This window comes from Halichoeres trimaculatus, unplaced genomic scaffold (genome assembly GCF_033239565.1).
Source record: "Halichoeres trimaculatus isolate MK-OKI-2021-1 unplaced genomic scaffold, fHalTri1.1 fHalTri1_scaffold_19, whole genome shotgun sequence".
In the NCBI taxonomy this organism is placed as follows: Eukaryota; Metazoa; Chordata; class Actinopteri; order Labriformes; family Labridae; genus Halichoeres; species Halichoeres trimaculatus.
In genome coordinates this window covers 2,777,523-2,790,079 of record NW_027437197.1, presented here as the reverse complement: position 1 = coordinate 2,790,079, position 12,557 = coordinate 2,777,523, and the positions used below count along the sequence as shown (strand labels likewise).

The 12,557-nt window shown below is 37.8% G+C and overlaps 1 protein-coding gene across 3 annotated transcripts in view; it reads left to right on the top strand.

Annotated features, from left to right (window-relative positions):
- fam124a (family with sequence similarity 124 member A) overlaps nucleotides 1-12,557 on the top strand; it is a 28,988-nt gene that overhangs the window by 2,885 nt on the left and 13,546 nt on the right. For all 3 annotated transcript variants that reach the window (XM_074695048.1, XM_074695049.1, XM_074695047.1), the window contains one exon: nucleotides 2,288-2,319. In XM_074695048.1, the coding sequence (XP_074551149.1) occupies nucleotides 2,288-2,319 (32 nt within the window). The remainder of the gene's footprint in view (nucleotides 1-2,287; nucleotides 2,320-12,557) is intronic.

Sequence of the window (12,557 nt, the reverse complement as noted above, 5' to 3'; positions counted from 1 at the left end):
TAATTATTATTTAATACAAACTTTATCCAACCAGGTGGAAAAAAACTCTTTTTTGTGAAACAAAACAGTCATAGTGTCAAGATGAAGGTCAGGTAACATAAACTATAGACTAGAAATGGACCGATTATCGACATTTGAAGCATATCGGCATCATTTTTATTCTTAAAGCCGACAGGAAATAGATTTTAAATTGGGTTATTTTGGCTTTGATGCAGCACCCCTCTGTCTGCAGCATCATCCCACCCACAGAAATAGGTTCAGTCCAGTTTTATTGCACGGAAGCACGTTGAGGTGAAGGCTGGTTAGCTTTTAGCATGACGTTAGCCCGTTGATGCTCTGCAGACTGTAGCAACGGCGAGAGTGATCCTGGGAACTTCCTGCTCACACCTTTTTTGTTTCAACGTAAACGAAGATAAATGAAAGATTAAATAATATATCAGTAGTATTGATATTTTAGAAAACTTTAGGGAGCTATTTAAGTTTTTATCACCATGTCGGCTGACAAAGTTTGAGAAGAGAGATCTGTGTTTTTCTCCGCTGAAAACGATTTCTGTGATTAATTTTGTAGTGATGGTGGACACGGGAGCCTAACTGTCAGACAGAAAAAGGACAGAAGAGCAAAAGAGAGAGAAACAGGAGAGAGATAGAGCACAAGCTAAAGGCTAAAAGGGCTAAGGACTAAACTGTTTGTGCTAATGTTGACGCCAACCCACAGTCAGCAGTTATTCTGCAGTGGTCTGTTCAAACTTGAGAGTCTATCAATTCGTCTCAGTACAGCGCACATTTTGTGGCGTTTCCACTGACTGATCCCAGGACAGATCCCCAAATAACCAAGAAAGCCGTCCCACTTTTTGGGACCCTTTCGTATGGGTGCCAGACTGAACCGATCCGCTCTCAGAAGGTGGAGCTACAACACTGCAGACTGTTGATTGGTCGAAAGAATCGTCACTTACCTCGACAGCAGCTGCATTTCTCCTGGTGGCACACAGACTTCTCTGAAACAAAGTTTGATTGTTCTTTGTATCAAAGAGCTACATGCTAATCACAGAGAGGATGAAATGCTGCATGTCTTCATCTGTGCTCTTTGTTTACTGTGTTTTTCTTCTTTGTTGGATTTATAAGCGGGGTAAACTGTGTCACACTACTATGGCGTTACATTATTATATAACCGACAAGGCTATTGGCATCCAACTTACACGCCGCCAACCACGATTAATATATACTGTAAACATATATACTGTAAACAGAGGGGGAAGATATAAATTACATAACTTCTACTCACTCCTTTTCTGATTTATGATTTATTTAATCATTTGATATGTTTTATTGCTTATTTTTCATGTGTTTGGCTTCTTTAGAGTATTTTTTGTTTGTTTATTACTATCATCATTATCATTATTATTACTATATTTTTAGTATTATTATTGTTATTGTCATTACTTTGTCCGAAATAAACTTTACTACTACTACTACTACCACAAGAGGGCACAGATTGCTGGGGAAATGCAAATGGGATCAGGCTTAACTGTACTAAACCGTACTGAACTGAACCGGACTGCTTGGTGGAAACGTGGCTTTAGCTTGTTGTCACGTTAGCTTATGGATACGTCGTAGCACTGGGCTATGATGCGTGATCCGTACGTTAAGATCTTAGAATGTTAGCTTGTTGTCATGTTTCAAACAACAGGGCTACATAACTGTACTGATAAATACGCCTTGTATGTGGAAAAAAGTTGACTTGAAGAAAGAAAATTTGCTCCAAAACAAACACACGCCTGGTTAAAAGTCACATCTTCACGACAGTGTGTATGAGACTCCAGGTCAGAAGGGGGCGCTGCAGTCACATTAAACACATCCTCTTCACAGCATCTTTAAAAGTGTTTAAGCAAAGTTTAGTGCCTGAGTTTGTGTTATTCAACATTTTGACACCAATATTTTCAATAATCGGTATCGATATCGGCCCTGGAAAAACCATATGAGTCTATCTCTACTCTAAACTTCCTAAAGTGCCTGAAAAGAGTCCTTGAGCTCTCGACATGTGGAGTGGAAGACTTCCTGAGTCCATGTCCTGTGTTTTATCCCCTCAGATAGAAAACTGTGACCTCTCCATCGGACCTCTCCCGCTGTTTAACCAGATGTCAGCACTTTGTTTGAAACAGGAGTGTGTCGTACTGTAAATCATTGTTTTTCAAGCTGAAACATAAACTGCTGTCTCCTCTCTCTGTTTTCTGTCCTCTCTTTCACCCCCTCCTCCTCCTCCTCCTCCTCCCCCTCCTTCTCTCTGCAGGTCTGATTACAGTCCCCTGTCCTCAACCAGCAGTAAGTACACCGACTGTGACGCCACGCTTTGCCAAACACACTCTGGGGACTTTATCTCCCTGAAACACAGACAAATTAATCCAAGCTCAGGGGAGGCCTGTGTGTGTGTGTGTGTGTGTGTGTGTTTACTCCTCGGTGTGTTTGGCCCTGCAGCAGATTTCAGAAAGGATTCACTTCTGTTATTGTTTCAGTTCTGGTAACTTTCTGCGCTCGTAGCTGGAAAAATGTTTCTTTTATGAGTCAAAAAATCAACTTTCTTTTGAAGCTTTTACGCAGATGTGGATTTCCAAAACTCAGACCAATGCAGCGTTGGCGAGCGCACAACCTGTGGTGTCATGTGACTGTTTGCATTTCCAAAACCATCTCATTCATGATTAGTGAATCACATCACAAACTTCCTGAAAAAATGAGTCACTATCAAGTCTCAAAAGTAGGAAATCATCTGTGAAATCTGCAGTTTTTAACATTTACATCAAACCATTTGTTTGTGATGCTAACATTAAGATATTTTCATCTGCATCACAGTTAAAAAAAGTTCATATGGAGAAGTGAGAGTGCCAAATTACAAAAATGAATCTATAAAAGAATACAAAAATAAATAAATAATATAAGAATCTATAAAATAATAAATGAATAAATTAATTAATAAATAAATTATATAAGAATCCACAAAAGAAAAGGCTAATAAAAACAGAAATATAAAGAAAAATAAAAAAAATAAATAGAAAAGGGCTAAATAAATAAATAAATTAATAAATAAGTAAATGAATAAAGAAAGAAATAAAGAAAGTAGCTATATGTAGTGTTAATTATCAAAGAATAAAGCCTTAAAATAAAAGGATAATAAAAGTTAAGCTTCTTTCTTTCTTTCTTTCTTTCTTTCTTTCTTTCTTTCTTTCTTTCTTTCTTTCTTTTTATTTTTTTATTTTTTTATTAAGCACTTTTCTATTTATTTTTTGATTTGTCTTTATCTTAATACTTTTATTAGCCTTTTATTTTATGGATTCTTATATGATTTTTTATTAATTCATTTTTTAATTCTATTATAGATTCTTATATAATTTATCTATTTATTGATTTATTTTTTAATTATTATTTTATAAATTATTATATACTTAATTAATTCATTTTTTATTCTTTTATAGATTATTATATAATTTATTTATTAATTATTTTTTCCTTCACTTTTTATTCATTTATAGAGTCTGATATATTCTCTTTATTAATTTATTCATTCTTTTATAGATTCTTAATTTTCATTTAATTCATTTATTTATTTTCTTACATAATTTATTTGTTTACTCATTTATTTATTTATCTTCTTTTATAGATTTATTTTTGTAATTTGGCACTCTCACTACTCCATTATTTCAGCTGCAACTTTTCTGCAAAGTTTTGACTTGAATTAATCTTCAGATTGATGAATCTGTAGCTTGACATGACTGGAAACCATCTCTTAAAATGCATGCTACATGCTACATGCTAATCACAGAGAGTCAAAGATCTCTCCGAGTTGCAGGCTGCATCACGCCGCTGTGTCACCGTCCCGCTCTTTGGTTTCCTCGGTGTCTGAGCAGTTGTTTGCAGAGGTCGTGACCGCTCTCCAGTCTGGAAGCCCGGCCTTTCACAATGGGAGGATTATATCCATTATTAGCTCATTAATCTGGTCTGCAGGAAGCTGTTATCCCACCAGCACCACACCCTGGAGTCAGGGACTGTACGACCGCGTGTATTTATACACTGACACACACATACAGACACTAACACACACACACACACAGGGTGATGCAGCAGAGTGTGTTTCCTGAGTCCTTCCTGCATCAGATGAGCTTCGGCCTGTTACTGTCTCTGTCAGCAGCTGAGGTCAGACGTTAAAACAGCGGAAATCAAATATCAGAAAACAACATCTGTGACTTTATTTCACGGAAAGATAAACACGTCAAACGCTGTAAAAACTAACATCTTAGCTAGTGTTTACATTTTATTATGAGTAGAAATTGTTTATTAGACTTGATATGAGCCACATGGATCTGACAAGTCCAGAAAAATGTTTGTTTCAAGACATGAAAAGACAAAAAATGAAGCCTGAAGTCCTCATAAAGATTTTAAAAATCTACTAATGGGGGAACATTTTTTGTTTTACTTAGTAAAAGCAATCCTGACATTATTTTTGTACTTTAATATCTTGAAAGATATTTTTAAGATTTCAGTTTTTTCAGTACAAATCTGCTCATTAAAACCCCCAGTGCTTTTAATCCCCAGTTTCTGCAGCAGTGTCCAAAATAAACCATGCAAAATGAAAAAGAAAAAACGCTCTGGTTTTCGTACGTTTCAAAATAAAGGGGAATCCTAAAAACAAGATAAAAGTGTGAATGTTGGTGGGAAAATTTCTTAAAGCTTGTGAAATTATCCGTTAGTGTAGCAAGTTAATTTTACTTGACAAGGAATCTTGAAATGAATGGGCCTTGAAAAGTATTCCTGAGTGAAATAAGAAGCAGAAAATGCTGGAAAACAAATTTTCTGAAGAAGAAAACTTTGAGAAAAATACTGAATATAAATTAAAAACCTATTTTTTTTTCTTCATTTTTTTTGTTTTTGCAAATGAATTCCTAGGGACAAGAAAATTACTACAGATCGAGGTAAAATACTTATTATTAAAGGTGATTTTTTTTGTTATAAACCTGGTATGTTTGTGCCACATTTGTAGAGTTTTGTGATATATTTGGACGTGAAAATTGGCCTAAGGATGTGTGGTTCGGTGTCTCTTTGCAGGAGTCTGAGCCATTCATTGGTAAAAACATGTTTCCATGCGATGCATCATGTGTTGATTTAAATCAAGCAACTTAGTTGTGTTTAGGGATGCACGATATATTGGTATCATAATATCTGTATCGTTGGTCAGTGGGTTTTTTTACAATTCGGTATTGGTTCCGATAAGTAAAAGTTTTAGTATTGTTTTATTATTTGGCAGTGTGTAAATTATTTATTATTTACTCATTTGCTGCTCATTTTGGGAGCTTCTTGAACGATCTTTCAAGACCCCAAATTTCTTGTTTTCTCTGACCTTATAAAAACCAAAACTACCCAAGAAGAGTGGACTCTCTTCTTTTATGACTCTCTTCTAGTTTTTGATCCAAGCAACAGACAAAACATATTTTTTTGATTGTGTTCGTCTCAGGCGCTCCATCCTTTGATCCTCTCCATGATCTCTGTCGGCTTTTCTCACGGTACCTTGACACATCATCTGTGTCGAGATTGTTTTTGTTTTTTCTACCAATATTTATGATCGGTTAATACTGGTTATCGGCCATAACAGCAACATTAATATGGGATATCTATATCAGCCAAAATTTCCATATTGGAGCATCCCTAGTTGTGCTAGCTGAGCCTTGAAACAAGTTTTGTTTTGATGAGACAAATACTTATTATTAGAGGAGAATGATGAAGGTTATTTTTCAGTTTTAAAGGAGGTGTGTTTGTGCCAAATTTGTAGAGTTTTGTGATATTATCGGATGTGAAAATTGGCCTAAGGACGTGTGGTTTGGTGTCTCTTTGCAGGAGCGTGAGTCATTCGTAACCGTATCGGTTAAAACCTGTTTTCATGCGACGGATCATGTGTTTATCTTAAATCAAGCAGCTTGTTGTTGTTACTGAACTTTGAAACAAGTTTTGTTTTAATGAGACTTTTTGTGAAAGAACCAATTTAGCTTGTTTTAACAGTTTTTATTTAGATAGAAATATGATCCGATCCAAGATCTTTGTTTTCTTTTGGATTTATTTTATTTTTAGTTCATTTATAAAAACATGAAAAGAGGAATTAATCTATTGTCAAATTACAAATGGATAAAACATATAAATGCTTGTGAATATGTGACGTTTAATACATTTTTAAAAAAGAGATAAGATCCAAATTAAAAGTATACAGTAAACTCAAAGATTATAAACAAGTAATCAACCTTTAAAAAAAGGTTTTGTATCTATTAGATTAAATCTGAGACAGTGTCGATAATTTGCGGTGTGAGCTCTTCTCTGTGTCTAAAACCCGTTTCTGAGCCTGAAACAGAAACAGCCTGAGTTCATTTCTCAAACTGAGTCTGAGGACAGATGGACGCTGGCGACAGATTCTCTAAAGATGTGAAAGAACAACACAGAAAGTCATCGATCAGCGCCGTGTGTGGCGTCTGAGTCTGAGTCCGTGCAGGGATGAGTTCATCTCCAAAGGTGCGTGCAGCATCCGTCTCCCAGGTCTCCTCTGGAGTAGATTTAGCTTCTGGTTTCAGGGGGACTCTTGTTTGTACAGGTGGTACTAAACCCTGTCCTTTGACCTGAGATCAGACCGGGTCTAAGCCTCACAGAGACAGACTGATACCAGGCTAAACCTCCGTCGTCTGTGACCGAGGTCGTTCTCTGACGGAGGAGCAGAAACCAGAGGAATGAGCTGTTTTTAGCCTCTTAAATCAGAGAGTGTGAGTTCATTCCTCTCAAACTGAATCAGCAGAAGCAGCTGCTCCGTCTGCGTCTTTAAACGCTCTGAATGAATGAAGAGGTAAATGGGTTTAATTCAGGAGTCCCGCCTCCATCACTTAATCACTCCACCGCGCTCTGATTGGTCGGAGCAGATTGGTGTCCATTCAGGCTGAGTGACCTGTGACCCTGCCCCCGATGCTTTTCTGCATGTGTGTGTGTGCGTACATGTATGTAACTCAGAGGGGGTCGTCTCACAGAGGAATGAATGTCTCGGGGGGGCCGAGGGGGGGTGGCCCCAAACCTCTGGGGGAGGTCAGACTGTAACAACAGAAAGACGCTCCGCTCAGAAACAAACACGCTAACAGAGACGTAAACTCTCAGCCGTGATTTGTCACACTCAGATGGATTTATCACTCGCAGCTGTGGACTCATGAAAATTTACACCGGGGCCAGAATCCAGCAGAGAAGAAGTTGGACGAGAGATGAAAAGCAAACACGAGACATCCAAATCCTAATGTAATGGTAAGCAAAACACAGGCCGTGAAATCTTTTCTTCCTGAGAACGACGGCAGGAATGAAGGGAAGATCTCCAAAACACAGAAAAGAAAACTGGAGGATCAGCAGAGTGAGAGGTTCAGAGAGGACGGACGGATGGAAAGATGGGAAACAAAAGAGTGAGAGGCACAGGTTGATCAGTCTGTCACCAGCAGATGCTTCCTCACGCTAAGATTCAAGAGTCAAGATGAGCAGATTATTTAGTTTAAAGCTGACGTGTTTGAATGGACGGATTTCTTATGATGTGAAAATGTGAGAGTTCAAAAAGCACGTTAAAGGACACAAGATGAAATTTTTGAAATAAGGTAGAAAAGATTAAAATAAGGTGCATAAGAAAGAAAAATCTGAAATATTTGGGGCTAAAAATGTTGTTTGGAGGTTAAAGTAGTCCTGATCCTGCCGTAAAAACATCCTGACGTTTCCCCACATCGCCCCCTAATGGAGAACATTTTCTATGGTCTCAGATCATCTGGTTTTCAGACACAACCGAGCAGTGATGCCGATGACGCGCTACTTAGTGACGCGTTAATCTGATTTGACCACTTTTTTCTGCAACAACTAATCTAACGTGTTACTATTTCCAAAACAGCAGTCAGATTAAAGTTGCTAATCCAAGTCGCCGTTCGTTACTGTTCTTTTCATTTTTCTCGTAAAAAATCTATTGCTTTTTTCTTGAGTCTCAGAGAGTGACGGGAGTCGCGTGTTTGTCACGTTTTCAGCATGAGGATGACTCAGGTGAAATAGCAGCCAGCGACACAAACGTAAACAACAGAGAGGAGAGGTGCTCGTTTTCTAGCTGGAAACACAGTCACTGTTTGAGTTTGTGTCAGCTAAAGATGATAGTATGAAGGTTCATGTTCACTCTGTGCTGCAGTTTGCTTAAGATCCTTTGCTGAAACATTTAGGAATCAACCAGAGAGAGATCAGCGCACTGCGGACATATATGTTTGAGAAGTTGTTTGACTTTTACCTGGGGAAAGGTGAGTCCTGTCTTTTGCTGTAACTCCCTCTGTTCCATGAGCTGAACCCTCTGTTTAGCATAAATCCATCCGTTAAGGAGCAGAGCGACATAACGTAGGCTACAATGAGGCATCCGGTGACGAGCAGGGGCGTGCCCAGACTTTTTAGACTTTGGTGCCAGAGCACATGGTGGCCCAAAACTGCCAAAATTAAAAATAGATAAAAGTGAAAATAAAAACAAAAATTAAATATAAACATAAGTAAAGGATGCAAAGAACTGAGGATTATTTGAGCCCACATTCCAGTAGTATTTATTTTTGCTTATTATATTTCAAATACAGGATCATCGGGCTACAGCTTCAACAGAAAAAAAGAAACTGATAAAAAACACACTAGACTAAAACAAATTGTTAAAAAAATGAATCTAAAATCAAAACAAACAGTGCTGTAGTGCACCAAAAATACTTCTGTAAGCTTTCTTTAGCCGTATTTTGAAATTCAAAATGTATGAAATTAATATTTTTGTTTTTAATTGTACTGTAAACATTTCACAACTACCAATGTCTGAACATTCCTTTTAATCAAAACACGTAGACTCATATTTTTATTTACTTTAATTGCATCACACAATTCTAATCACGCCAAATCATGAACTTGGAGGTGTTGTTGGCAGCTGCTTAATGTAACTTGTAACCTAACTTAGTTACTTTTCAAATTAAGTAATCAGTAAAGTAACTAAGTTTAAATGATTTTTCTTTAATCAGTGATTGGATTACTTTTTCAAGGTAACTGTGGCAACAATGCACCTGAGGGACAGGTGAGCTTTGATCTGAGGAGGCAGACTGGTGATGTGAACGTGCAGCGTGTGGGAAAGTTGCAGCTCTGATGTGATCGTGGGAGACTAAACAGAGGCTGTTATCAGTTTGATTCACTGACAAACACTGAGCTGAAGAGCAGAGTGATGCTAGCAGCAGTGATCTGAGCCAAAAACCTGAGTCAGAGTGAAGGCGTTTGGGTTACGTCTCCGTCTGTGTCTCAGCTCGTGCAGCTTAAGTCGTTCATTTCTCCTCCTGACTCGTGCAGACTGCCTCAGGCTCCCTGTTCTCTATCAGGCGCTGGATCCACTACCTGCCGCTGACAGGGCACAGCCTGTAAAGCCTCACTGCCGTCCCTGGAAGAATTTGAGGCCTGCTGCGGTTTTAAGAGAGCTGCTGAACATCATGCTGAGATGTAAGACTCTTAAAGCAGCAGGTTTTGCACCTTCAGCCTCTCGGTTGTTTAATCATCGTGTTGTAGTCGTGGATTTATTTGCTGAGAGAGAGAAACTTTACTTAAAGTCACTCCCTAAAACTTCTCCAGAGCTCAGTGAAACAGGTTCATGGGAGTCGGACAGATCTGCAAACTGATGCGGTATTTGCTCTGGCGGGTGGATCTGGTCCCCCTCCTGTTCAGACAGATTGGGTCTGATTCAGGTCGAGCCAAATAAAACTGTTTCTCTAATGTGCTGCGGCTTTAGCTTTAGCATGAAAGCTTTGGTGAGACAACCAGGATGGCAGATGGACAGTTTCACCCGTCAGCGTCATGGGGTACGTTTGATAAAGTTGATATTTAGGATGGAAAAACCTTTGATTACAGATCAAACCAGAGCAACAAAACATACAGTGGTGCAGGATTCTTCCTGGTTTTGTTTTTAGAATTTGCACTTAAAGTAGACATGCCGATTTCCTTAATTTTGGGGGATCGTTGGTGATCAGGGATCTGTGATCGGCCCATCCTTACATATGAAACTGATCCTCCAGGAAGGTCTGACAGTCAGCCATTGTTGCCTTTTGGCTCTGACACCTAAAACTCAGGACGCTTTATGGGTTGTTTAAGTTAAAACATAAACATTTTATTGTTTCACTGGTATTTTTCAATGATTCTTCATTAAATAAGATTAGAACATCGAAAGTATATGCTGCCAGTTATAAAAAATGAAAAATTAAAACTGGTATCAGCAAGTCAGGCTTTTTAAAGATCGGTGATCGGTGTGCTCCTACTTTTAAAGGTCTTCCTTTGCTGAAACACTTTTACAAATTTTAAACAAATTAAATTTTATGAAACTGAGAAATTATTAAGACACTTTAACAAAAAAACGAAACAAATTTACAACAAGTCCTGACACGATTTCATGAAGTCAGAATTTTGACAGAAAGGGAATGTACCAAATGTTGAACGTGACCTGGAAGTGATAATATTGATGAAAGGTGTTGAGAAGAGACGTGACAGCGTAAGATTTATGTAGATAAGAGATTTAAGAGATTATGAAAGTAAAGTAAGTAAACTCTGTTAATCTTGCCTCAACACAAACTAACTGACCCTTTAAGAAACGAGTTCTGGGTCACGTTCGGCATCTACGTACATTCACATTCCCTCGAAATTCTGACTTCGTAAATTTGTCTCAGGACATGTAAAAGGATACTGCCTAGAGATGGGTACTGAATTTGGTACTTTTATAGGTACCGACCCAATCCAGTCTGTAGTACCAAGAACCAATTTACTTGAAATCAAACAGTACCATGTTTTGGTACCTAAACACATCCTTGTGACTGTGAGGGAGTGAAAGAGTAGACATGAACACATCATTCCTGAAAGTTTATACCTTGAAGAATAAATGAGCTAAATTCAAAAACTTTAAGATTTTATTATTAGAAATATAAATATTTATTGCTAGGGGTGGGAACCTTTCACATTTGAAACGGTACGGTACCTGGCAATCGGTATTGGTACTCAGTTTTCCATACTTTTGTGTGCATATGAATTTAAAAATATCAATTTGTTTAACAATAAAATGTGCATTCTTTTTGATTTAACATATTTATTCTTCAATATATAACCATGTAATGCTGTGTTGATGTCCAGTATGAAGAATCTCCTACTCTTCCATTCCATCACAGTCACCAGGATGCATTTAGGTACCTAAACATGGAACCTTTTGATTTTACATGAATTGGTACCGGGTAATTTTGACAGAATTAGGTCAGTACCTGTAAAAGTACCTTATTCGGTACCCTTCTGTATTTATTACCACATAAACACACACAAAAGTACCAAAAATTGGTACCATAAAGGTACTGGGCATCTGTACCGTATCGTTTCAAACGTGAAAGGAACCATCCCTAATTCTGCCATTTGAAAATTTGTCTCAATGTTTGTAAAAATGTTTCGCACATAAATTTTGTTTGTTTATTTGTAAAAAATGTTTTCTTGAATGTAAATTTGTTTGAAATTTGTGTTTCAGACTTTGTAATTCTGGTTTGCACTTCTCAGCCACCGTACTTCTTGGTTACACCACAACAAAAACGATACCTGTACATTGCAAAATAGCAGAGCTTTAATACTGAATATTAATTAAATTAAACTCTAAATTTAAAGAGAAAGTTTCTTAAACCTTAAACCCAGTCCTTGTTTGTAGGACATAAATCTTTACTTATTTTGAAATGTTTTTATTTTTATATCATACATATGATTTTAATTCAACATGAGTGAAATGTAGACAAACTAAACTTAACTAAAATTATTCCATTGAAAACAAACTGTATCTCAACTGTATTACAAATATGATTTTACAGGACACCAGTGCAGAAAAGCAAATGCACAAAAGAAAAACTGATTTTATGATTAAAGAAAGATCAATATTTCACTCATGAAACTCTGTCTCCTGATTGGTCAGTTGTGCTTTTATTAGCAAAGTTGTAAATTCAGCTAAAATGATGCATTCTTTTAATACTAATTTTGAACCTACGCCCATATTTCAAAGTGAAACGTGATCGTTTGCTGCCCTCCGCCTCTCATCACCTCTGACTTTATTCCTGTTCACACCCAGACTGAAAAATGATGACGCGCTCGTCTGCTGCCGAGGATCTGTTCCCTCGCCAAACCGCTCCTCGTGATGTCAGCCAAGGCGTCTCAGCACAGTCAGATTGAATCACACCTGATGGAGCGAGGACCACACATCGAACCTCTGCAGACACAGAAACACACTCAGCGCAGTGGATCACAGAGACTCAGGCTGGATTAAGTGTTACCAAATGTGCCTCCACACACAGCGCGGGCTGGACTTTAATCTGTGTTTGCTGCTGAATTCGCTGCAGTCAGCTGTTTGTGAACGATCTAATCAGAGTCGTTTGTGTGTCAGTCTTTTTCTGGTAATGACTTTCTGAGTTCACGCTCAGAGCGGGCTGCGAGCGGTTACACGGTGAAACACTTATCTGCAC